The 27,878-nt window shown below is 41.7% G+C and overlaps 1 protein-coding gene across 1 annotated transcript in view; it reads right to left on the bottom strand.

Moving 5' to 3' along the window:
- LOC148045501 (cysteine-rich protein 1-like) overlaps window positions 1-26,560 on the bottom strand; it is a 54,806-nt gene extending 28,246 nt beyond the window's left edge. The window contains exon 1 of the mRNA XM_087715135.1: window positions 26,518-26,560. Within this exon, the coding sequence (XP_087571261.1) occupies window positions 26,518-26,560 (43 nt within the window). The remainder of the gene's footprint in view (window positions 1-26,517) is intronic.
- Between the last annotated feature and the right edge of the window lie 1,318 nt (window positions 26,561-27,878).

Raw genomic sequence — 27,878 nt, 5'->3', positions numbered from 1 at the left:
CCGATAATACATAAAAAGGAACAAACAGTTAGATATATAGAATTATTGAATACAGAGGGTGAGCTCAAATCTAGTCAAGAGTTGAAGCAAGAAGGGATGGAAATGAATTGGTATTCATATGTACAGATACAATCTAGATATAATGAAGATAGAAAAACTAAAGGTCTCTATAATAAAATGACTGAGCTAGACAAAATTTTAACAGGTACTGATGAAAAAGTAATTAAAAAACTATATGGATATTTATTGGAGTTTAAATTGCATGAAGAACAAGTTAAAGAAAGTATGATTGCTTGGGGGAAAAATTTTAAGTATGGGATTGATTTAGAGAATTGGCAGAAATTGTGGTCTCAAAATTACAAAATGACAATGTCTACTGCATATAGAGAAAACTTGTATAAGATGTTTTACAGGTGGCATCTACCCCCGACCAGAATTGCAAGAATGTTCAAGAATAAATCAGAAAAGTGTTGGAAATGTCACCAGATACCTGGCTCATACTACCACATGTGGTGGACTTGCACTGAAGCCAAAAGATACTGGACTAAAATCCACATGTGGTTGGAGAAAATGATACACAAACAAATAGACTTTAAACCAGAGGTCTTTTTATTGGGAATTTTACCAGAAACCTACAACAAAGACTTAAAATATTTGATTGTAAATGTGTTAACAGCAGCCAGAATTGTATTTGCAAAAAACTGGAAAAATGAAACAATACCAAAAGAGGAAGAAATCATTCGAAAAATAATGGACTGTGCCGAAATGAGTAAATTGACATTTGAAATTAGAGAGCAAGAGGATGAACAATTTTATAAGATATGGGACTTGTTTTATCAATGGCTAAGGGAAAAAAAACAAAATCTTGGAAATGAAAAATGATACACTTATGCCTTAATTGGAAAAAGTAAATGATGATATAATTATGCTGTGAAATAATTCAACAATGATATAAGGAAGTACTAATATAAGGTCTGGTGATATAATGTATAAGGTTAAGAACTTACTATAATGATATTTCGCTGCTGATAAGGCAATTCTAATAGGGGAACAAATGAAAACTGGTATATATAGTAAGGTGACCAGATTTTCAGATTGGAAAAGAGGGACACCCTTGACCGGGGGGGGGGAGGGGGGGGGCTTGATTAAAAAAACTTTTTTTGTCAAAAGGTCACCCCAGGACACTGAAACCAGAATAAATACGAATCTGTTGCCAAACAAAATTTTGATCACGTGACCATGAGGATGCTGCAACGGTCGCTAAGTGTGAAAAATGGTCGCAACGGTCGCTAAGTGTGAAAAATGGTCATCAGTCACTTTTTTCAATGCCATTGTAACTTTGGTCACTAAATGTTTTCCCCCTCCTCGAGACTCCTCACTTCTTCCTTCATTCCTCTTGCTTATCTACCTTCACCTTATCTGTCTTCTGCTCTTTCCCTCTCTTCCTTCCTTCCTCCCTCCTTCCATCCTCTTCTTTCCTCACTCACTCCCTTCCTCCTTTTTTCTCTTCCTTCCTCCTTCCATTCTTTATACGATATAAAATTCAATGAGGGTGAAACACACCAAATCTGGCAAAGCTGCCTTGCACCAACCTGGCCTGCCCATAGAATAGCAGCCACTTTGAGACACATAAACCTGGTTTGAACATATTGCATCACAAAGATTTGCAAAGATCACATTTGCAAAAAGGAACATTTCTTGTAGTAAATGCATTTTATAAACAATTTAAAAGTAAAAATCCCCCCAAAATAATAAAAAAGGTATTCTATAAATAAAAGAAATCCTTAAAAACCATTGTTAAGTATTACACCAGCAATAATTTATACTGTCACCATTTCAAACTATCATCAGAAATACGAATCCGTTGCCAAACATCAACATTTTGATCGCGTAACCATGAGGATGCCACAACGGTCGCTAAGTGTGAAAATGGTCGCTAAGTGTGAAAAATGGTCATCAGTCACTTTTTTCAATGCCATTGTATCTTCCTGATTATTAAAAGTGCAAATTCACTCAGTGACTCCTGAGTCCATTATTAAAAGTGCAAATTCACTCATGACTCCTGAGTCCATTTCAAAGTATTGTGCATAGAAATTTTAAAAATGGCTTGTTTCAATTTATTTTGGATAGAATCTTTTTTTAAATAGTCTAAGACAATTTAAAAAAAGAATCAACACAGAATACCACTATTTTAAAAAATCATATGCACAATAAATAAAATATTATTTTAAAATACATTGAGCCTATACTCCTTACAGTAAATGACTCATCTGGAAACAAGCCAATAGCATTTTTTGTGCTTTCAAATTTACAGATGTTCCAAAATCAGCTTAAAGTCCAAATATTTAAAGACCACCCCCCTCAAAGCTATCTTACCAGAGCTTTAAATATCTTCTGGGGAGGCCCTGTAATCCCATTCATGACAAAGGTAGGGCTTTCTCAGGAGGAAGGTTTCAGTGCCCATCCTTTGGAAACCTCCTCCAGAGCAGGGAGCCCTAACCTGCTGTCCATTCAGGAAGGCTGTACAAATTATTCTGTCTTCTAGAGCCATTGGGATTTAATATGGTTTTATCACTGGATTTTCTTTTTATTGTTTTTGTGGAATTGTTACAATGATTTTATAATAATATAATTTTATTTGGCATTTTTGTTGCTGTAAACTGCTGAAAGCCCCTGATAGAATACAAATTATTTAATAATAAATTTAAAAAGCTGGATACAAGATATGAAAACATTGCAAACTATTGTTCAAGATAATTTGAGAAAAGGGAATCATTCACCAAGAGTGCTAATAACTACTGCTAAGTTATATAGCAAATCAGATACTAAGGCCTAATGCCACAGAGGGGAGAGAAATTCATAAGTTTTCAAGATTTCCTGCACTGCTTCAAACATATACCCTTAATACCAATTAATTCACAGCTATTATTTGATACAAGAAGATGGGTATGGAGAACGGAAAGAAATTTAAATTAATAAAAAAGATGCCACTGAAATCATCTGTTTTAAATTATAATCCCTCTTCCTGACAGTGGATCAATAAAAAAAGATTATGCCCAATTCAAACTGGAAAAATACATTTAGCTCAAAAAAATAAGATCGTCATGGTGATGAAAGAACATGGCAAGTATCCCTAGGAATTATTTGTCTTATTTTCTTATAAGAAAATACCTGTTGCTCTGGTCTTTAATGCAATTCTTGCTTAAGGCAGAGCCCTCCCCCGAAAAAATGCTTCTGCCGGGCTGCGAGAGCCACGTGGAAGTTGTCTGCACAGCTGAAAAAAGGACTGTTTGCTGGGCTGGGAGGAGGAGACAGCCTCCTGCCTTCTCCCCCTTTGGCTTTGCGGAGTTCACAGCCAGCACGGGCGGCAAGTCTGGATGGAACCACGTGAAAGTTCTCTGCGCGACCGGCAGCCGCTTTTTACTCCCGAGTAAAATTTTTACTCGGGAGTAAATTTTACTCCCGAGTAAAATTTTTACTCGGGAGTAAGTAAAATTTACTCCCGAGTAAAATTTTTTACAAAACATGATTTATTTTACTCACCACCAGTAAGCTCAGCTGCAACCCCAACAAGAAAGACAAAATAAAATGGAGACTTCTCTGCGTCCTCAGCTAAGGAGTCCAGCCAATCAGTGAGCTGGTTGGCCAGCTCACTGATTGGCTGGAGTCCAGCCAATCAACTCAGTGAGCGGCAGGCTGGGCTGGCTTAAATTTGTAGGTAGCATAGAACAGAACGATGAGCCAGCCCAGCAGCTGATGGGCGGGAGCTGCGATAGCCAAAAAAAGCGTGCCTTTTAAAAAAGCGGGCGGGATGCGGGAAAATGCATCAAAAAGCGGGGGTGTCCCGCCAAAAGCGTTATGTCTGGTCACCTTAATATATAGGCAGCGATGCCTTGTTGAACAATGAAGGAATAAGATCTCTGTTTGAAGGTATGAAATGCAAGGTTAACAATGAATAGAAGTATACTCTCTGGGGGAAAACAATGTTAATGTTAACTGAATATATATTGTAGAAGGAAAATGAGGCCTTTAGTTACATTAGAGGAAATATCTGAGATGGTAAATATTATTTGAAGATGTAGATGTTAAAACAACCGTAATCAAACGACATGCTGCATGTGATGATGGTTTTTTTTTCCCCTCCCCCTTTTGGACTTTTTGTGTCCTTTTTGGCCTCCCCCCTCCCCTCACCCTTTTCTTTCCTTGTTCTACTTTGTTTTGTTTTTTTTGTTTGTTTTTTAAACCCTAGCTTATTGTGGTGCTTATTAAATATACAACAGAGAGATATGGGATGTATAAACTTAGTAGGGATGCACCTGTGATCAAGCGACATATTGTATGTGAAGATGGGTTTCCCCTCCCCCCCTTTTTTTTCTTTTTCTTTTTCCTTCTCCTCCCTTTCCCATTGTTGTTTGTGTAATGAAAAATAAAAAATAAAATAATAATAATAAAAAAAAGAAATTAGAATGGACTGAATCCCTGTCAGGATTACATGAGACAAGAACGGTCTCTTGTAATCCTGTGAGAACTGAAGAAGCTTCTTGGATGAGAAGTGAAACATCTTCAAGGAAAAACAAAGTACAGTTGCATTTTGAAAAAGCACCTTTGGGACAGCCATGACCTGGATGACTGAGAATCTCCATAGACACAAGAGAAGAACCTCTTGTAAAAAAGAGTTTCTTATACCAGAAGTCACCAATTGATAGTCTGTGGACCACTGGTGATCCGTGAGAAAATTTTGGTGGTTTGCAGAAAAATTGTTTGCATTTTTTATGTTGCACTAAATCAGGGGTCCTCAAACTATGGCCCCTGGGCCGAATACGTGCAATGAATGTTTGTGTTGCTGCAGAGAGTCTCTCCCTTCTAGGTCTTTTTGTGTGGGTCAGAGGGGGCAGAAATTCCAACTTGGGGTCTGCTTCAGCCTCCTGGTGCGGGGCTTTGGCCGAAGACTGGAGGGAAGTGCCGCTGGTGTTGAAGAGCCGGAGGGCCTCGTTCTAGTGGGACTGCATCATGGTCTGGAACTGGCTGACCATCTCAGCCCGTTGAGTCTACAAATGCTGGCAGCTGGCCCTGCACTCCTGCAGATCTTCCCTTTGCTTGGAAAGCCTATGCTCATAGTCCTCAGTGAGCTGCTTCTGCTGAACCGCCTTCTTGGTCAGATCCAATTGAACTGAGCCAGCTGTTTTGCAACTCTTTCTCATGGTGGCTGCTTAGCTCCAGCAACTGTTTCCTGTTGGGGCCCTAAGGAACCTGGGCGGGCAGATGAGAAGTGGCAAGTAGAGCCTTGACATGAGTGTCAACGAGTTGGCCATGCCCACTCAGTCACATGACCATCTTACCCCCCCCCCCAGCCAACCAGTCATTAGGCAGATCATATTAGTGTTCTGCGGGATTTAAAATTATGAATTTAGTAGTCCCTGAGGTCCAAAAGCTTGGTGACCCCTGTCTTATACCATTATAACCAAATGCTATTCCTCAACGTACATCACTCATGCACTCCTACTTATGTTGAATGCACACATCACTATACTAGAGATTATTTATGTGCTTCCTGTTTCAGATCCTTTCAGACATCGCACTGGTTTTAATAATATATACTGTTCTAAATCATGTTAATTGACAATGTTTATTTATAAATATCAAATTTTGCTTGATGTTTGCAATATAGGCTGAAGATTGTAACAACGAAGCTATAAAGAATAATTCAGCACTCAAGTTTTCACTGGCTAATCACTTTTCTTTTAATGACATTGTCAACTTGGTATCCTATTGAAAAAAAGTGCCCGTGGTCATAAAATACTGAAATGTGAAAGAGACAAAATATTATAAAGGAAACAAGTTTGACATTTTCAAACGATGAAAAGAAAGTGTTCCCCGAGTGCATTTTCCTGCATTCAAATGGCTAATATCAATGGTCAGTTCAGTTAATGTCTACTTCCTTTCACTCCTTGCCACCCTAAATATTCTCCTGTCATTTCCTCCTAGTAAAATCAAAATATTGGCAAGCCAACAAACTTCTTGAGGTCATGTTGTGCCCATAAGCACTTATTAATGGAAGGGATTTCACAGCCAGTGCTCATATACACACAATCATTTGTGACAGCATTTAGAATACCATTAGTAGGACGTCAGTATTAATTACTCCTGCTCAGAGTGTTTACTTGACCAAACAACATAGCAATTATTAAACAGGGGTAATGACTACTGCAGTGCTAGAGAACACATGTGTGGGGTTAGTGATATGAAAATACTGCTGGTGGTAGCCATTTCTGTAACCATCAAGACTGAATTACTGCCAATGATTTAGGAACTGACTCATTAATTTCCATACCTGCAAACAGGTGAATTCTATTAGTTGTTATCCTAGCAATATTTCTTAGTATGCTGCACTTTCATAACTTTGTGAGGTTGCTCTCAATACATTTGTTCTAAACAGAATAATGCAGTTGCAAGGGACCTCAGAGGTCTTCTAGTCCAACTTCCTTCTCAAGCAGGAGACCCAGAGGTGGTATTCAGCAGGTTCTGGCCAATTCTGGAGAATCAGTAGTGGAAATTTTGAGTTCAGAGAAGTGGTAAATACCACCTCTGACTTGCCCCGACCCCATCTATTCTCTGCCTCCCGAGTCCCAGTTGATTGGGAGGACATTGAGATTTTACAGTATCTTTCCCCTGTAATGGAGAGGGAATGGAGATTTCATTATCCTTCCCTTACTATGCCCACCAAACCATACCATGCCCATCAAGCCACGCCCACAGTAAAAAAAATTGAATCCCATCCCTGAGGAGACCCTATACCATTTCAGACAAATGACTGTCCAATCTCTTTTAAAAAGCCTTCAGTGTTGAAGCACCTACAACTTCTGAAGGCAAGTTTTTCCGCTGGTTTATTGTTCTCACTGCTAGGAAGTTTCTCCTTAGTTCTAGGTTGCTTCTCTCCTTTAGTTTCCATCCATTGCTTCTTGTCTTACCTTCTAGTACTTTGGAGAATCACTTGATACCCTCTTCTTTATGGCAGCCCCTCAGATATTGGAACATTGGTATTATGTCACCCCTAGTCCTTCTTTTCACTAGACTAAACATACCCAATTCCTGTAACCATTCTTCCTATGTTTTAGCCTCCAGGCCCCAAAGGATTTGTAAAGATGAAATGCAGATACTAGAAAGAATTATCCTGAAGAGTCCATTAAGGGAACCATGGTACGTTACTGGGAAATGGTTCCTCTACCAGGAGTTTGTAAGGATTTAGTGACAGCTAATTTAAATAAATATCATCAACATATAGCCTAAGTGCAAATCTCTATCTGATGAATCCTTTCCATTCTTTTTGTCTTTTCCCATCCAGTGCCTTCCATCATTCTTGATAAGAATTCAATATATCTGAAGGACACCAGAATAGGAAAGCTGATGTACTATAATTCTTTACCAATACAATTTATTTTATTTATTTTATTTTTACTTGTTTTGTTTTGTTAAGTATGTATGAGAAAACAAGTATAAGTATGAATATAACATATAAATATATAAGTATAAAAAGATATATGTACTGTATATACATAAGAAATGAGTACAAATAAATGGGAACATTAGGACAGGGATGGTAGGCACACTGGTGCGCTTATGCATGCCCCCTTACAGACCTCTTAGGAATGGGGTGAGGTCCACGGTAGATAGTTTAAGGTTAAAGTTTTGGGGGTTTGAGGATGTAGCAATGAAGTCGGGTAGAGCATTCCAGGCATTGACCACTCTGTTGCTGAAGTCATATTTTCTGCAATTGAGTTTGGAGCGGTTTACTTTCAGTTTGTATCTATTGTTTGCCCGTGTATTATTGTGGTTGAAGCAGAAGTAGTCATTGACCTTGTAGCAGACAAGTTTGTGTACTAAGCTTACTAAGAATCTATTGTGATGTAATTTCTACTACATCACAATAGATTCTCCATCTTGCATGTTGAATTATTGATCCCGCAATATGGAAACTACAATGGAGAACCTAAGTGGTAACTCTTTCTTTCCAGATACCTCAGCAGAACCTCAGTGTTAGCAACAAAAATTATAGAAAATATAGAACCAGAATTTCAGTAGTAGTAGTCATTGAGTTACAATAAGCATTTAGTGACAGCTTGAAGTTACATGTCACTGACTTATAACTGGCCCTTGCACGTAGTACTTTTTCCCCCCATCATGATCACATGATGAAAATTCAGGTGCTTGGCAACTGACACGTGTTTACAATGGTTACAGTGTCCCGGTGTCACATAATTGCCATTTATGATCTTCCCAACATGTTTCCAAAAAGCAAAGACAATAGGAGAAGCCAAATTCACTTCACAACTGCATAATTCACTTAACTTCAGTGCTTCACCTAAAAAACGTGGCAAAAAAAGGTCACAAACTCTGGCACGACTCATTTAACAACTACCTTGCTTAGCAAAAGAAAACCTGATCCCAATTGTGGTTGTAAGTTGAGGACTATTTTGGTATGGCTCAAGGAGAAAGCACTACTCTGTTTATTGCTGACTATTAAGAATCTCTCGGTTTCTCTGCCACAGCAGGTCTAGGGTCAGAAGTATCATGTAGCAGAGAGAGACTGATTTTGCCTGTCATGAAAGAGCAGGAAATTGTTCATGATTTAATGTGTTAATCATCCAAATTTATGGCAAGGAGAGGAGGATGTAAGATTTTCTACTGCAAATACCAAAATGAATCTTATTTTGAGTAGAAGGGGTTCTATTGCCTGCTCTGGTGCAGGCAGCCAATGTCTTAATGTCTATTTCCTGGAGTGAGAAACTATATGTTATTGGGCTACAATTCTCCTTGTTAATGGGGCCATCTATCTACCTACCTACCTATCTATCTACCTACCTACCTACCTACCTACCTACCTACCTACCTATCATCTATCTATCTATCTATCTATCTATCTATCTATCTATCTATCTATCTATCATCTATATCTATATAATCATATCCATCCATCCATCCATCCATCCATCCATCCATCACCTGCCCAACTCAACCAAATGATCTGAACAACTTAAAATTCCTTATGTTTCTGGAGATCTGAATGCGGGTCTTTGCTTAGCTGACTGTTAAGCCAAACTAAGGGTTACACTATAGTTTGTGTGTCTTTCCTTTCTTAGAATAATGAGAAGCCATGGGGTTGATTTTAAGCAATTTTAGTTATTTTCCAAGGGGGTCATGGAAAAGTGATTCAAGAATCTGTAGTTCCATGTTGTTAACCCTACCAGGAAAAAAAATGCTTGAAAAGAAAACAAAAATGTGTTTTTGTTTCAAGCACATAATAAAAACATCTCATCTGGAGCACTCCAGTCAAACACTTTAAACTGGCTATCTCTTGATAGAAGGAAACTCCGATCAGTTTGTGTGTTACACGTTTCGCTGAAACAAGGCTCAAAACACTTTGAGTATTTTGGCCATAAGAAACCATGGAAACACAGAAGTATCTTGCTCCCCTTTTCTCTCTCCAGTATTACAAGAATAGATATGGTCGCAGTTCAGTCTGAGTGCAGCCACCAAGCCAGCTTGCAGAAGAATTGGCAGAGAAAAAGAAATAAAATATTTTTGAAAACATTCATCATAAAAGCATGTTTTTTCAGTCTCCTATTTTGCTTTCCTTGAATCCAAATATGCGGCTATCTTTCTTCCTTTGTCCACCAGTATACTAATTGAAATAAATATGCAAAGAGATTACTAAACTGGTTCATCATTAAAAAAAAAAGAGAAAGAACACACAGAAGCTGTAATTTCTCTCGCACACCTTTCAAATCAATTTCCTCCTCCAGGGCAGGAGGACATCCTGGCAGAAAATGAATTCCAGTCAGTTCATTAACCCAAACAAGATTTCTTTTAAAAAAAAGCAGTCATTATAATATCTATAGCTCTATAGCTATATATAGCACTTAGTGCAATAGCACTTAGATGTACTGTTTATACCCATCAGGGCGAACCTATGGAAGTTCGGGAATAGACTTCCGGTTTATGCATTGGGCTGTTTTTTGTCCTCCGGTGGGAGGAAAAAGGCCCTACGGGCAACCTGGAAGTCCATTCCTGAACCTCTGGTTTGCGCGTTGGGCCGTTTTTCGCCCTCCGGAGGCTCCAGGAGGCTTCCCTGAAGCCTCCGGTGGGTGAAAAATGGCCCAACGCGCAAACTGGAAGTTGGAAAACAGGCCGTGTCCAACCTCTGGAGGGCTTCCGGGGGGGGAGGGCAGAGATGCCATTTTCGCCCTCCTCAGGCTCCTAGAAAGCCTCTGGAGCCTGGAGAGGGGGGCACGCACGCATGCATGTGGCGGACATTTGCATGCATGGTGGAAGACGCATAGAATTATGGGTGTAGGCACACACGCACACAACCCCCCTGTGCTTCCACCACTTTTGGCACACAATGGCAAAAAGGTTAGGTATCATTGATATATATCACTTCGTAGTGCTTTACAACCCTCTCTAAGCACTTTACAGAGTCAGCATATCCCCCCAACAACCTGGGTCCTCATTTTACTAACCTCAGAAGGATGGAAGGCTGAATCAATTTTGAGCCAGTGATAATCGAACTGCTGGCAGTCAGCAGAATTAGCCTGCAATACTGCATTCTAACCACTGTGCCACCATAGCTCCAAAATGCTTTTGGAAATAACTTTTTTTTTTAAGATACATTTTTCTGAATGCACTTAAGAGGGATCATTCCTGAAGATCACCAGTGATCCCAAAAAGTAGCACTTCCTTACTTCAGCTTCTTCTAGTGACCAATGGTAGAGCACTAGGAGTAGGTTTTTCCAGTAAGATGCAATAGCTTATACCAATTCAGAGTGGAGCAGGTGGTCCTGCAGATACCCAGGCGCTAAGCCATAATGGAAGCAGAGTAAGCCTTCTCCTAATCTAAGCTGAATGAGCGCAAACCTATCTTTGCTGATAGAAGGATCATGATGTCATTGCAATATTTAAAGATGTACATGCAAATTTAGTTGGGGGAGGGAGTTCTCCCCTTTTTGGCAATATAGTACAGGCTAGCTGCCTAAACTTAATGCAATTTCTGCCTGGTTAAAGAGAGAGCACCCCCTTCCAGGAAACAGAAATAAATTAAATCAACATCAGACATTTTATATCTTAAATGTAAGTTACATTTTCATCCTCATCAGCATGTGGAACACAAAAGTAACCATAGGTCACAGACAAACTCTCACTCAGCAAAACAACTCTTAAAAAAAGAACATATTTAGTGGTTGAGATGCTTACAGGCCAAATCAACAAACCTGAACATGCCCTTGCAGCAAAATGCACCATATCAATAATATGCAAGAGTGCACAGTCATTTTACTTAGCAGGCCAGCTGAGTCTTTTGCACTCTGAAGGTTTCCCCAGATTTTTAAAAAAAATGTACAAGAGAATGCAGAGTGCAATGATCAACAAAACCCAGCAAGTCTCTCCCAAATCAAAGAAGAGTTGCTATGCTTTTTCAAACAGACCCAAAATACAGAACTCCAAAAAAATTAATGTTTTAGCAGCTGAATGAAGTCAAATAAACGAAAATGTAACATTGCTGCCTTGCTAAGCTAAAGTGTTTGCATGCACCCTATACATGTCTTTGCTCTGCTGACTATTGCAATTTCAAAGTACCTTTGAAAATGGAGACTCGCTGCGTTTATGAAGCCATCTCCAATCTCAAAATCACCAGGCACATGCATCAAAAGTAAGCAGACAGGCCTAAAGCCAATGCCAATGAAGGGTGGATTGCTGCCGGTTTTACTACTGGCTCGCAACTGGCCGCTAGACGTGTGCTACACACATGCACACTGTTTAATGTAAATTGTTCTTCACGCAGAACAATTTACAGTGAACTGTGCACGTGCAGTCACTAAAATCCAAAATGGCGGTGGCCCAGCGGAGCGAGGGAACCAGTTTGGGGTCGTGGCAGGCCTGGATCACTGCCAGTTCTGCGACCCAGGCCTGAATTCCACTACTGGTTTGATCGAACAGGGCCAAACTGGGAGCAACCCGCCTCTGATTTGACACGGCATCTATTTTAGTTCTGAAAGCTATGTGTGCAAATAGTCGACTTATAATGATCCACTTAGCACCTGTTACAACTGCACTGTGGGGGGGGGGGGGAAGGGGGGACTTACAACCCATCCTTGCACTTATGACCATCACATCATCCCAACAGTCACATGATTAAAATTTGGGCACTTGATATTATACATGGATCTAAATGATTGCAGGGTCCCAGGGTCATGTGATCACCATTTGCAACCTTCCCAGCTGGCTTCCAATAAGTCAAGTCAGTGAGGGATTCTGGATATTGTTAATGACCATGTGATCCATTTAGAAAAGGCAGTGAGTCACTCAACAACCATGGCAAAAAAAAGTTGTAAAATTGGGCACAATTCACTTCACAACTATCTTGTTTAGCAATGGTAATTCTGGTCCCATTTGAAGTCATAAGTCAAAGTTTGTCTGTCTGTATACTTCTTCTTCATTTTAGTTTCTCTGATATAGTTTTTGACTCCTGGAGACTGCCTGGACTAGTCCCTGCCGTTTTCTGGACAAGATTTTCAGAAGTGATTTGTCCTTGACTCCTTCCCAGGATTGAGAAGGAATGACTGAGCCAAGATCACCCAGCTGGCTTTGTGACCAAGAGGGACTAATATGGATTTGTTGACTCCTTATTGTGCCATTCTGCCTGAATCACAACCAGAATAGAGCTGGTGCTTAATTGTCCTTGCTGTTAGGAAGTTTCTCCTTAATTCCAGGTTGCTTCTCTCCTTGATTAGTTTCCATCCATTGTTCTTGTCCTGCCCTCTGGTGCTTTAGAAAATAAATTGACACGCTTCTTCTTTGTGGCAGCCTCTAAAATACTGGAATACTGCTATCATGTCCCCTCTAGTCCTTCTTTTCTCTAGACTGGCCAAACCCAAATCCTGCAGCTGTTCTTCATATAACCTATGCCCATATTCTTCATGTAAACATAGTTTCCAGGCCTTTAATCATCGTAATTTGGAACCTAGTTTGCTCCAAAGCTCCACCTCTTTCCATTTAAGCCAATAAGGAATAGATAACACATAGCCATTCTGCCATACAACCCCAGTTACACAGGCAGGAAACCTCAACTCAGTGTAACTCTCCAATAACAAGGAGAAAAATTCTAATGGAACCTCCAAAACCCTTCTATTGAAGGCACCATGATTGCTTTCAAACAGTTCAACCTGTTTCAAATCATTTTTCCCCACACAGACACATGTAGCACAAATCACTTGAAGCAGCTGTTTTAAGGTTGAAACGTTTCAAATTGTTTTGCATATTTCTATTGACTGTCATGCTCTACATGGTGATAGTTTGCTTTTCTCTACCTTTTCCTCTACTGCTCTTTCTCAGACCATACTCAACTTATCTCATCTTCAGATTACATATCAGCGGCAAGAGGTGGTCCCATAAATATTGATGTATCTGTCCAAGTTCTATTTCTCTAACCAATTTTTAAAGTGAACATGGACCCTGGGAATAATTAGAAGATGAAGGGCCATTCAGAATTTCTAATTGGAAATCAGTCTCATAATTCTCCTTAACTATTTTCTGTTTTACTTCCTGAGAAGAGATTATTCACTCTATGCAGATATTATACTAAACAATATAGGTGTTGCCTGTGAAAATTCCAACTTGTGCAATAATTGCAATTGATTTCACCAAACACAGCGGAAGGAAGAAGGCTAGGAGGAGAAAAGGAAGAATACAAGCAAGCCCTGGGAAACCTATTGTATATCCATATTCTGGAAAGAATTTGAAACAGAATTAGAATGCACTAAGTGCCAGGTTAAAAAAAAACTGCTCTAACAGAATATCTATATGGCATCACATTGCTCTGAATGGAAAATTCAACAGTTGGGGTGTGTTTGCCCTGAATCTGAGGCAGGTCTAATAACAGGATAATGGGATAACAATTGAAAGGGACCTTGGAGGTCTTCTAGTCCAACCCCTTGCTCAGTCAGGAAGCCCTATATACCAATTCAGATAAATGGTTGTCTAATCTCTTCTTTAAAACTTCCAGTGTTGGACCATTCACTACTTCTGGAGGCAAGTTGTTCCACTGATTAATTGTTCTGTCAGGAAATTTCTCCTGAGTTCTATGTTGCTTCTCTCCTTGATTAGTTTTCACCCATTGCTTCTTGTCCTGCCCTCAGGTGCTTTGGAGAACAGATTGACTCCCTCTTCATGGCAACCTCTGAGATATTGGAACACTGCTATTATGCCACCTTTTCATTAAACTAATCATGCATTAAAATTAAAGCTGGCTAACAGGGATGCAAACCAGGTTTTTTTTTTTAATAGTGCTATGTGTTACCGACTTCATTAACCTTCCTGCAAATAGGTGAATAGGAAAGGATAAGGCTCTGAGTGATTCTCTGCTGGGAAAATTTTCCCAAAATGATAGCATAATGAAAGAGCAACGGCAAGCTTGTCATCCACAAATCCATTTCTCCCTTATCTTTTAGCCAGGTCTCCTGTTGCTCACATTTTTTTTAACATGTTTGCTTCTTAAGCTACAGAAGATTGTAACATAGTAATTTCCTTTTTGGATCTGTACTTCCTGTTTATGTGGCTTCCTCGCTGCTTAAACCCCAATGGTTTCATTGCCTTTAACACCTGAAACACAATTTATTCCTACTGCAATTAAGTTCTTTGCTGCTAACGCTCAAGCACAATTGCTATAAGAGGCTCAATTAGGACCATAGAGCAATGTGATCACCTTAAGGGATTACAGATCATAAAAAGTATGAAAAAAATACAGTATGATCACCTTAGAAAGGATTCAAACCAGAGGTGGTATTCAGCAGGTTCTGACCAGTTCTGGAGAACCGGTAGTGGAAATTTTGAGTAGTTCTGAGAACCGGTAAATACCACCTCTGACTGGCCCCACCCCCATCTATTCTCTGCCTCCTGAGTCCCAGCTGATGAGGAGGAAATGGGGATTTTGCAGTACCTTCCCCTGCCACAGCCACCAAGCCACGCCATGCCCAGCAAGCCATTCCCAACAAGCCATGCCACACCCATCAAGCCATGCCCACAGAACCGGTAGTAAAAATTCAAACTTTTTGAATCACCACTGATTCAAACAAAACTTCTAAGAAGTATCTTCCAGGTTACCCATTGTGTTTCAAATGCAGTACTCGGGGCTCAGTAAATTTGAATTTAATCTCTAGATAAATACCTTTATCTACTGGCTGAAACTACATCACAACCTAGCAGACTGACCCATCTAATATTGGCAGTTTTTTCCTGGGAAACAGCAATCCCAAAGAAGCTGAGTTTCCATGGTTTCTCCAGTGATGCCATCTTAACCTTAGTATCAGGTCAAGTTAGGTCAATACTACGGCAAGGATCATAGATATGGAAGGTCAAACAGAAATTGATGTTTTCTTTCTTACACAATAATTGCAAATAACCAACTTTTGATGTCTAAACTAGCCTCACCTAGGAGGGACCAAAGTTGGTAAAGTCCCCACTGCTGAACAAATTCAGTGCAGTATTTCTATGGACGTCTTTAAAAGTGTTTGCAAGGTTCAGCAAAGCCTGCACATATTTTTTTATTATTATCACACTCCCTTCTCAAACTGGTTTCACCTTCCTTGCACATGTAATTTGCCAACCTCATCACATAGTCATGTTCCTTGTCAAGAACTTCAGAGTATCCAGCAAGTTTTAAGATAGTCATCTGAACAGAGAAAAATGACTTCACACAACTCACTTCCCCATAGCCTTTGAACTGACCTCTGAAAGTCCTGTGCAAGAAAACTGCTGAGAACTGAAGAGTAATCACCTGCTCAAGAGAAGGCCAGATGTTTGAGGAAGTATCAGAAAAAAAACAAGAGCACACATGTTCAGGAAATGGGGGTGATCAGGAAGGAGAGTGATGATGGTTCTGTCTGAGGCCCCAACAACTGCATTTGAGGAAATGAAGGTGAGAGCAGAAAAGTTTTTTCATATGGTTTAAAAATTCTGAGATGCATTTTTATTGTTGGGGTGGTGGTGAAGCACCGAGGAAAAGGAGCAGCTCAGAATCCAGCCTTCCAATTTCTAGAACAAGGGTGTCAAACTCACGTCGTCATGGCGTCATCATGGCATCATCATGTGATGTATCACGATTTCCCCCCTTTGCTAAACTTGGTGTGGGTGTGACCAGCTCGTGATGCATCCAGCCCATGGGCCATGAGTTCAACAGCCCTGTTCTAGAACTACCTCTGGGAGAAGAATGTTGAGTCAGTGAGGAGCAGGATTATACAGCAGGAGTGTCAAACTGGCAGGCCTCAGGCCAGATGGGTCACATGCAACAGGCCATTCCGACCCCAGCTCCACGAAGGGGGAAAATGTCACAAAACATCATGTGACGGCAATGCGACACCACAAATTTGACGCCTGTGTTGTAGAGCATTTATTAACGAAATGCATGGCTTCCTAGTCTGGGCCTCTGGCAGAAGGAAAAGAACTGTTGTTTTGAGAGTGGTGGGTTGAAGGACAGCAGTCTCTTGCCTCATCCATCAACCAGGAATCCAGTTGTCCTGAAAAACTGCATACTATTGCTTCCCAGTATATCCTGGCAACAGGGAGACTGGCCCATCCCACTTATTGGCAAGATGGGGAACAATAGCTCTACTGCTTCTTCTCATCTTCCCTCCACATCTGTTTTCCTTTTATGCCATTTCATTTATTTATTTACTAATTTAGACAGGTTTGTCGTATGACCACAATTAAACCCAAAATTTCTGTTGCAAAGTAAGACAGTTGTTAAGTGACTTTTGCCTCATTTTAGGACCTTTCTTGCCACAGATGAAAAGTGAATCACTGCAGTTGTTAAGTGAATCATTTGATAATTATGCAAATCTGGCTTCCTCCATTAACTTTTATTTATTTACTAGCCGATAACCCAGCATTGCCCAGCTATTTATTTAGAGGGGGAAAATGTCCAGACCAAACGTAATTTCTTTTTTTGAATTTTTTTTTATTGTTTTAAATAAACAAAAACACAAAAAAACAATCATCCTTCATTACATCCTTCGAAAGCGTGTCAATTGGTAATTTCTAATGTTGGATATTCCCCCTTACCAGAGGGAGCCCCCTTGTGGAGTACTGTGAAGTCGTTACCATGACAACTGTATAGTAGAAGCCATTTAAAGGCACAACAGGCTGTATCTTAACAGAACACACACTCTGAGGGGTGTTAGGGTGTTACCCCCACAGTATTTTTCTCCAGAGAGTAAGTCATCTGTGTACCAATTTGGTTGAAATTGCTCGAGGCGTTACACACACACACACACACACACACACACACTCATACATATATTTTAGAAAATTTATATTGCCGCCTATTCGCACATGGCGACTGAAGGCGGCTTATATGAATATAAAAACATCATGTATAAAAAATAATAAAAGAAAATAATCAAATAATAAATTAATCCCCCAACCCCAGCGACAACACATCACACAAGCCATTTAATGGGCTCCAACCCTCTCTAGGTTCCCCAGGCCCACTAGCAGAACCAGGTCTTCAGTGCCTTTCTAAAGAGTGTTCGAGTCGGAGCCAGTCTAATCTCTGGGGGAATGATGTTCCAGAGAGAGGGAGCCACCATGGAGAAGGCTCTTCTTCAGTGTCCCATCAATGTACACCCCAGGGGATGGGACCCGTAAAGGTCCTTCTTCCCTGCTCTAGTGAGTCAGGTAGCTATGACCAGCAAGAGAAGGTCCGCCAGATAACTTTGCTTGTCAGAAGCCAGGAAGCTTACAAATTGCTATCACATGACCCCAGGACAGTGCAACTGTCATAAATACATGCCTGTTGCCATCCATACAAATTTTGATCATGTGACCATGGGGATGCTACAATGGTCGTAAGTGTGCAAACTGGTCATAACTCACTTTTTCCAGTGCCAGTTGTAACAGTCACTAAATAAATGGTTGTAAGCCAGGAACTTATGCGTATGACTGCCTATTCTAACCAAAGAACTTGGGCAGCTAGTAGACAATGAACCCACAATGTGCTGTGCTGGTTGGAGAAACGGGACACAAAGACCAACCCTAATGAAAGCCATTGCAGTGTCTGTCCAATACTATCACAATGATTTCCCCGGCCACAAAATAACTGCAGTTTCAAATAGAATAAATGTGATACCTTCAAAACAAGTCTTGGAGCAAAAATTCGAAGTATTGTAAAGGCTTCGTCTTGATAGAAACATCCATGAAATTTTGAAGGGGGTAGACTGGCTTTACAGTGACCTTTAAAGTTACTTTTAGTGTGTGTGTTTTCATGATGTTAATATTTCAACCATGTTTTCTGCTTTTTTGGCTTCATTGTTTTGCTTTCGGGGAAGGGCTGCACTCTCTTCATGGCTTTTGCAGCTGTCATGCTCATAAATAGATAATCATAATGGGGAAAAAAGTGTATCACAAGACAGGGAGAAGAATGGAGGGGATGCACATCTCTTCCCAATACCGAAAAGACACGGTTGCCTTTTTTGGGAGGAAATGTGTTTAGATTCCCTGTAAATTTGGAACCTCTGCAACAGTGGCAGCTGTGCCTCCATGAAGCCAAAAGTGATCATTTGGAGTCCATGATACACATGGACAGATTTTTTCCCCTCCAGTTTTATTGGAAATAGATCCAGATCCATTTAGAGATATCTCTTACCATAAATAAGAGAAAAAGAAGACGTGGGGGTTTATTTTCTCTCTCAAAATCAGAGGTGGGTTCCTAGCAGTTTGGACTGGTTCGGCTGAACAGGTAGTAACTTGGTGGCCTGGGTTGCTGCAAGTGCCAGCGACCCAGGCCTGCCACGCCCCAGAACTGGGTCTCTGGGCAGTGCTGTAGGCACCGCCATCTTGTTTTTGGCTTCTGCGCAGAAGCATTTTTTTAGTATTGTGCATGCGCACGCAGCGCACATCAAACGTGCTCATGCACGGCACATCCCTGAGCGAACTGGCAGTAGCAGCAGCTGGAACCTACCCCTGCTCAAAATGAATACCCACTTTTCAGGTAGGAAAAATGAAAGAAGATGGTAAAGAACAGTGCATGAAATAAAACTACCACAGATTCTACAATGGAGCACAGAATGTCAGATGTCTAGTTAATGTTAGAAATGGAACTAAGCAATTTTTATCACGTCCTTGGGAGCCTCCCTAACCATCAGGAGTTTGAACCAGGAATGTCTACATTCCTGGTGTAGCAAAATCAGGTTTGGGAGATTAATAGCTATCTCTCAAATATGTGCCTTAAAACATACAAAGTCGTATTTTGAAGGTCCACCCACCCTAATGAGTAATTATTTTCTTGGAAAGGTAAGAGTTTGCTACAGTGGTGGGTTGCAGGAAGTACACCCAGGTATGGGCATACCGGAGCCTGCCTGGTGCACCGGATACCATTCCGGTATGGTGCTCCAGAGGGCCCACCTGCCTGCCCAGCTCCTTACCTGTCTTTTAAAGCTTCCGTGTTTCTGCGCAAGCATATGGCGCGTACAGCGCCTGTGCGACACTCCACGGAGCAGCTGGAGCATCATGGAGGCTCATGGAGGTGCTAAGATGCATGCATGTACTGCATGTGTGTGCGCATGCACTGCACATGTCCATGTGGACACCACTGGGCCTGTTCAAACCATACCAGTTGGAACGGGGTCCGGAACCCACCACTGGTTTGCTACAAGCACTGAAGATGAAAAAAAGATGCTTATAAATTGGAAAGGGGAAAAGTATTTCTATAAAACAGGAGCTGTTTAAAATGAGGATGAAAGAGACAATAGAACCAAAACCCAAACACGGGAGAAAATCTACCCAAGATACATTTCTGGATTTCTAATATCAGGCAGAAAAAATAAAACCACTTAAACATAATTCCAACAGTTATTTCATTATTTTGGGTTTCAGAACTAGGATGCTTCACTAGCCATAGAAAAGAAATAGGGCGGGGGGGGGATCACTTTAATGTAGGATACAATAGGAAGAAATGGAAATGAGGGATAGGCTAAGGTGACCAGACGTCCCGCTTTTGGCGGGACACCCCCACTTTTTTATACATTTTCCCGCGTCCCGCCCGCTTTTTTAAAAGGCACGCTTTTTTTGGCGCTCGCAGCTCCCACCCATCAGCTGCTGGGCTGGCTCATCGTTCTGTTCTATGCTACCTACAAATGTAAGCCAGCCAAGCCTGCCGCTCACTGATTTAATTGGCCTGGACTCCAGCCAATCAGTGAGCTGGCCAACCAGCTCACTGATTGGCTGGACTCCTTAGCTGAGGATGCCTGCGCGAGTCTCCATTTTATTTCGTCTTTGTTTTGGGCAGCTGCGCTTACTCACTGGTGGTGAGTAAATCATGTTTTGTAATGTACTTATTGTCTAATTTGGTACCGTGGGAATCGGGAGGCGCTGGGGGGAGGAGACAGTCCCCTTCTCCCCCTTTGGCTTTGCGGAGTTCACAGCCAGCCCCTGTGGTTCCATCCAGAGCTTTGCCGCCCGTGCCAGCGCAGCACAGCCTGCGCTGGCACGGGCGGCAAAGCTCTGGATGGAACCACGTGGAAGTTCTCTGTGGGAGTAAAAAGCCGCTGCCGGTCGCGCAGAGAACTTCCACTCGGTCATGGACGGAGCTTTGTGGCGGCGCCTGTGCTGTGCGCTTGCCTTCCCAGAGACCACGCCGCAAGTCCGCGAGGCGTGGTCGCATCCCGCCGCCCTCCCCTGCAGCTCTCCTGCCGCAGAGTCCGTTTTTCAGCCTTGCTGCCCTTGCAGACAACTTTCACTCGCTTCCGCGGCTCTCGCCGCCCGGCAGAAGCCACGTGGAAGTTCTCTGGGCGAGGTGAAAAACAGCCGCCGCCCCGCCCGCCCTCCCCGGCTGGGCTGGCTTAAATTTGTAGGTAGCATAACAAAACGATGAGCCAGTCTGGGCGGGGGAGCCTCCCCCGCCCATCAGCTGCTAGCTAGCTCGCTGGGCTGGCTCATCGTTTCGTTCTATGCTACCTACAAATTTAAGCCAGCCCAGCCTGCCGCTCACTGATTTAATTGGCCTGGACTCCAGCCAATCAGTGAGCTGGCTGGGATGGAAAATTTTCAGCACGCCACGTCACTGATTGGCTGGACTCCTTAGCTGAGGACGCCTGCGCGAGTCTCCATTTTATTTCGTCTTTGTTTTGGGCAGCTGCGCTTACTCACTGGTGGTGAGTAAATCATGTTTTGTAATGTACTTATTTGGGAATCGGGAGGCGCTGGGCTGGGGGGAGAAGACAGCCCCCTTCTCCCCCTTTGCGGAGTTCACAGCCAACCCCTGTGCTGCGCTGGCACGGGCGGCAAAAGCTCTGGAACCACGTGGAAGTTCTCGGGCGGCTGCTCCCTCGCTCTCCTGCCCCGGAGGGAGCAGCCGCCCGAGAACTTCCACATGGTTCAGGGGCTTCAGGGGACATCTCTGATATCTCTGATATCTCTAACCGTTAAGGGAGGAAGGCAACAATGAAAGGAGAAGGGAGGGGGAGGACAGCACCCGAACCGCGATAGCAGAGAACCGATACGCTTAGTCAAACTGAAAGTCGAGGAAAAGCACTTCGTCCCTTTCACCCGAACCAGAGCTAGGGCAAGCCCCGTGGCCGTTGCACACGTGCGCGATCCTATTTTCTCCAGGGGGCGACGAGCCCGAGGAAGAGGGAGCCGCGCAAGGCTGGTGCATTGTTCCAACTTCAGGCACCTTGTCATTGCAGGCTCTGGGCTGACCCTGCCTGACAGCAGCTGCAAGCCAAGAGAAATTGAGAGAGAGGGAATGTGCTTCCTTCCGACCTTCCCGCAAATGCGCCGCGCTCTCCAGAAGGGCTAGGACGGGTCCGGCGGCTAAGCAACGCGCGGCCTTCGCCGGGACTGACAGCCGCGGCGAAAGCAGCCCCCGCCGGCTGGCCCTCGCTTTTGTCTGCTGGGTAGTGAAGGGCTGAAGGCGGCGGCGGCGGAGGAGGAGGAAGCAGCCCGGCGTCGCTGCTTGCCGCGCGCTCCCTCGCTCGCGGCCAGGCTTTGGTCCCGCCTTTCCCGCTCTGTGCGTGGGAGAATGTGTGTGTGTGTGTGTGTGAGAGAGAGAGAGAGGTAATTCATAAAATCACTTCCCCCTCCAGCCATTCTTCCCCGGCTTTCCTACAACTGACATTTCTGCCACTGCATGGTTTTTTTTTAAAAAAAATTGTGGCGGAGGCTGTTTGCTTCAACGTGGCTTGCCTCATCTTTTGGGGCGGGAGGAGGGCTCTGCCTTAAGCAAGAATTGCATTAAAGACCAGAGCAACAGGTATTTCCTTATTTGCCTGGAGATAGATAATTCCTAGGGATACTTGCCATGTTCTTTCATCACCATGACGATCTTATTTTTTTTTTTGAGCTAAATGTATTTTTCCAGTTTGAATTGGGCATAATCTTTTTTTATTGATCCACTGTCAGGAAGAGGGATTATAATTTATAATTTAAAACAGATGATTTCAGTGGCATCTTTTTTTATTAATTTAAATTTCTTTCCGTTCTCCATACCCATCTTCTTGTATCAAATAATAGCTGTGGATTCATTGGTATTAAGTGTATATGTTTGAAGCAGTGCAGGAAATCTTGAAAACTTATTAATTTCTCTCCCCTCTGTGGCATTAGGCCTTAGTATCTGATTTGCTATATAACACCTTGTGTCATATATAGTCAATATAGGCACAGAGTTAATTTTTTTAAACATTTTCTAATGGTGGTGTGCCTCGTGATTTTTTTCATGGAAAAAGTGTGCCTTTGCACAAAAAAGGTTGAAAAACACTGCATTAATATATCCATTTCGGCACAGTCCATAATTTTTCTTATTATTTCTTCTACATTTAGGTTTAGTTTATTTTTCCACTTCTGGGCGAAAGCGATCCTTGCTGCTGTAAGTATATGTAGTATTAGATATTGTATTTCTTTTTTGTATTTCATTGGTATAATTCCTAATAGAAAGAGTTCAGGTTTCCAATCTAACTTAACCTTTGTTATTTCTTCCAACCAATTTTTGATCCTTTTCCAGAATTTTTTTGCCTCTTCACAAGTCCACCATAAATGATAATATGTGCCATGATGTATTGAATCACATTTCCAGAAATTTAGCGAGGTATTTGTTGAAATTTTGGCCAACCTTGACGGTGCCAGATGCCATCTATAATAAAGCATTTTGTACTGGTTTTCCTTGTATGGGATTGATAGTGTCATTCTTAAATTTATTCCCCAAAATTTTTCCCATTTGTCTAGTTCAATGTTATAGCCAAAGTTCTGTGCCCATTTTATCATTGGTTCTTTTACAATTTCCTCTTCCATTTGATACTTCAAGAGGAATTTGTATATTTTCCCTATCATCTTTCTGTCCAGACTTTGAATAATTTTATCCAATTCGTGTGGTTCTGTTTCAATACCATATATTTTAGTGTCTTTATTGTATTTAGTTTTAATTTGGAGGTAGGTTAGCCAATCACCTTTCATATTCTGATCTGCCAATTCTTCAATTGTTTTTAAATTTCCCTGTCTGTCAATTAGATCTCTGTATCTTAGAATTTTGTTCCAATCTGTAAAATTTGGGTGTGTCGTTCTTTCTGTTGGTGATAGCCAATTTGGGGTTTTCACATAGTGGATTTTTTTGATTTTGAGCCATTGTTGCAGTAAAGTTCTAATTAAATGATTTTGAAAGTATTTGTGCGTTTTATGTTTGTCATTCCATAAGAAATTATGCCAGCCTGCCTGCAGGTCATGGCCTTCTAAGATCAGAATTCTTTTATTCTTTAACTCAATCCAATCCTTCATCATTGTCATTGTTACTGCAGTTGCGTATATACTAGGCTCCCTGTGTGCTTCCATCCATCGCTACGAAGATCTGCTGACTCTGCCTGCCTGCTGGTAAGTGAGCCGGGTTTTTTCTTTTATTTTTTTAATGTATTTTAAAATAATATTTTATTTATTGTGCATATGATTTTTTAAAATAGTGGTATTCTGTGTTGATTCTTTTTTTAAATTGTCTTAGACTATTTAAAAAGGATTCTATCCAAAATAAATTGAAACAAGCCATTTTTAAAATTTCTATGCACAATACTTTGAAATGGACTCAGGAGTCATGATTGACACTGAGTGAATTTGCACTTTAATAATCAGGAAGATACAATGGCATTGAAAAAAGTGACTGTTGACCATTTTTCACACTTAGCGACCATTTTCACACTTAGCGACCGTTGCAGCATCCTCATGGTCACGTGATCAAAATTTTGTTTGGCAACAGATTCATATTTATGCTGGTTTCAGTGTCCTGGGGTGACCTTTTGACAAAAATTTTTTTTTAAAAAAAAGCCCCCCCCCCCCCCGGGTCAAGGGCGTCCCTCTTTTCCAATCTGAAAATCTGGTCACCTTAGGATAGGCTCAAATTTCTGGTCCCAGTCAGTTTCTATAAAGCCTTGACATTGAAAGAGAGAATTGTGGCCATGTTTCTTCTCTGTCCCCACTGAGCTTTCTTCCAGGTCTTGCTGAAACATCTGCAAAATCTATACATATAAAAATGGGTGTGTTTGTGTGTGTGTATTTGTATGTTCCAGCATAACTCTGGAATGCCTCAAGGAATTTCACCAAACTTGATATACAGATGACTTACTCTCTGGAAAGAAATACTGTGTTGGGGTGGGGTGGGGGGTAAGACACCCCTAACACCCCTTGGGGTGTATATTCTGTTAAGATACAGCCTGTTGTGCCTTACTGCCATACTGGCTTCTGCTGTAGAGTGCAGTGTAGTTGCCATGGTAACGGCTTCACAGTACTCCACAGAGGGGCTCCCTCTGGTAAGGGAGAAAATCCAACTTTAGAAATTACATTTGGTCCCGAAATTTCCCCCCTATAAATAAATACCTGGGCAGCACCAAGTTATCAGCTAGTACTGCTATAAGAAAGCATAGTGCAGCACACATTCTTTAGTTAGTTTCATCACAAATGTTTGTTGGGAGTGGATCAGGGGTGGGTTTCAACCGGTTCGCGGTGGTCCCTGCGAACCGGTTGGTCGCCGAACCCGGAAGTAAGTAACTTCCGGGAACGGCGAAGGGCGCGCCCGCCTGCCCATGGTCCTTACCCGGTTTTGATGAGTTCTGCGCTTCCACGCATGCGCAGGACACATACAGCATCTGCGCAATCGTCCAGGAGCAGCTGGAGCGTCGCGCAGACGCTAGTACGCATGCGTGCACCGTGCACGTGCACGAGGACGCCACCAGCCCCGTTCCAACCGAACCGGTTGGAACGGGGCGAGAAACCCAACCCTGGAGTGGATAGACCAACAGAAGACACCTCCATTTTGTTCATCCACCATGGGGGGGGGGGGGGAAGATGAATATGGGAGCCAATAATGGGAGCTCATCTGAAAGATACTAGTTTGGGGGAGATTGTTTCATACAATTTAATTTAAATGATAGCTAATTTTCAATTTAATTTCTTAAAGATATAAAAAAAATTCTCCCAAGTTCTTTTGGCCTATGGGGACAATTCTAGAGAACAGTTCTTAAAGAGACTGTTTTCAAACTTACAGTAAAATGGGAAGAAAAGGGACCCAATGGTGATAAATCTGAACAAAATTAAGACCATGTGTCAAAGGAACATAAGAGTCAAACAATTAGGATGAAACTGTGTATAATTAATTTGAGGGACACTCATGTGGAGCTGTTTCGTAGTTTGGACCTCCTTTGTGCAGCATGTCTAATTTCAAGCTCCAGCAACAGAATTTGCACAGTGGCTTTGGCCATGGAGAGGCAGGGCTCAGAATTAAAAAGACAAATATTTCCTAAATCAGAAGGCATCTTAAATATTTCCGAATCCCTCTCTTTTACAAGAACATTGTCTTAGAATTAATGATCCTTTTGTAATACAATTCAGGCCTACGCAGTTGACTTTCCAAACCACCACACCCGAAAGCCATTTTCTATGGAAGTTTATACTTTCTTAGCTGTTCAAATAAAATAGTTTCTTTCTATATAAAATGAGAGAAAACTCCACTTCTGAATTGCACTGGTGATGTTACCTAGTTTGGGTAATGAAACATCTGCAAGAAAATAAGGAAGCTCAGAGAGCACTCAGGATCCCTCTTTTCAACCCAGACTTACAGATGTTCTTTATTGACAGTTTCTTCTGCCAATAAAGTTCTAAAAAATGGGGTCTTCAGGCTACTCATCATGGCTAGAGCATAGCAATAGCACTTAGACTTCTGTAGCATTTCACAGTGATTTACAGCCCTCTCTAGGTGGCTTACAGAGTCAGTGTTATTGTCCAGAACAATCTGCGTCCTCATTTTCCCGACCTCAGAAGGATGGAAAGCTGAGTCAACTTTGAGCCGGTCAGGATCGAACTCCTGGTAGTGGGGATGCAGAGTCAGCCTTCATTACTGCATTCTAACCACTGCGCCACCATGGCTCATTCACAACATCTAGTATTCCCACCTGAACAGACGAGACCTAAATTTTGAAACGGTCACAAGATGAAAAGACTTACCAAAGTAGACTGGCTTTCCACAAATGGGACAGTAGGAAAGCATTGTCTGTCTTCCTTTAGGCACGCTCTCCAACTAAAGCTTCTTGAATAATCAGACTTTTGTTCACATGAGCAGACAGGAAAAGTAGAGTTGGGTGAGCAGGATGGTGCTACATTCCGCTTTTTCAGAGAGGATGTTGTGGTCGCTGGTAAATGTAGTGTAGTGGCAGCATGCTATGGATGGAAAGAATCAAGCATTTCTTATTCTAAAACAGGATTTTGTAAACTCTCTCTAGGTTCCAATCTGGCAATCTTGGGCCTTTTCCCCTCTACTTATTTGTTATTTATTTATTTTATTTTATTCCTTTATTTTAAATGGTATGTTATTGTTTATTAGCATCCTACTTCCTGAAGGAAACATGTGCGGGACCTAAAACAAAACGAATAGGCAAAACCTGAAGATAACTTTCTTAAAGCAAAAGTATTTAAAAAGTTAAAATATGATATTTTAAAACACAGATCATCAATTCCTCCTACTCATCCTTTGCCACATTTTAAGGACACTGGTCACATAACTATGATTTTTTAGGGACTTTGCTGGGGGAAAGAATGTTAAATAAATCAAGATGATCACAACTGTCTAATTGAAATTCCACTCTTTTAAGGTGCATCATGTGTAAGGTCACATTTTAAAAAGGAGTGACATTTTGATCATGGTTGCCACTTGGACTTGTTTTTAACCGATACATCCATACCTCCACTCACCCACCCTGAAAAAGTCCGTTGTCTCTTTCTTCCTCTCCTCTTATTCTAGTTTCTTCTCCTTTTGAGGCACATTCTAAAACAAGTTCTCTTAAGCTCTGCTCCAAAGCAACAGGATGTCAGGCAGTACATGAGAGCAAGAAACAAGGTTTTAGCCTTTATCAGTGAAATCTGAAAATGATGAGACCTCTCTTGACCTAGTCCTGGTTTCTCTGAAGCAACTTTGTGTTGTGTGTCCTACTGAAGCTTATGCAAACATGCTCAGGAGCTGTGATGGTGCAGTGGTTAGAATACAGTATTGCAAGCTAACTCTGCCCACTGCCAGCAGTTCAATCCTGATGAGCTCAAGGTTGACTCAGCCTTCCTGCTATGCCTGAAAGACATATTTTCTTTTTGGACTTCAGGCCTGTCACACTTTCTATTGTGGGAAAATGGGAGGGAGGATTATATGGAATTGGGTTATATGTAGCCATAATAACATTCTTCTTAGAAAGCCAAGGTCATCTTTGTCTCTGCACCTGGCTGGATCTGGATGGGAGGAATCTGTCTTCATGGCAGTGGAAGATTGGATCATGTGATGAACTTGTGGATGTTGGGGCAGGATTTTGAACTTTCAACTG

This window comes from Thamnophis sirtalis, unplaced genomic scaffold (assembly GCF_051295495.1).
Source record: "Thamnophis sirtalis isolate CommonGarterSnake01/CBP01778 unplaced genomic scaffold, rThaSir2_p1.2 scaffold_5, whole genome shotgun sequence".
Lineage (NCBI taxonomy): Eukaryota > Metazoa > Chordata > Lepidosauria > Squamata > Natricidae > Thamnophis > Thamnophis sirtalis.
This window is presented reverse-complemented; position numbering and strand designations above follow the sequence as displayed.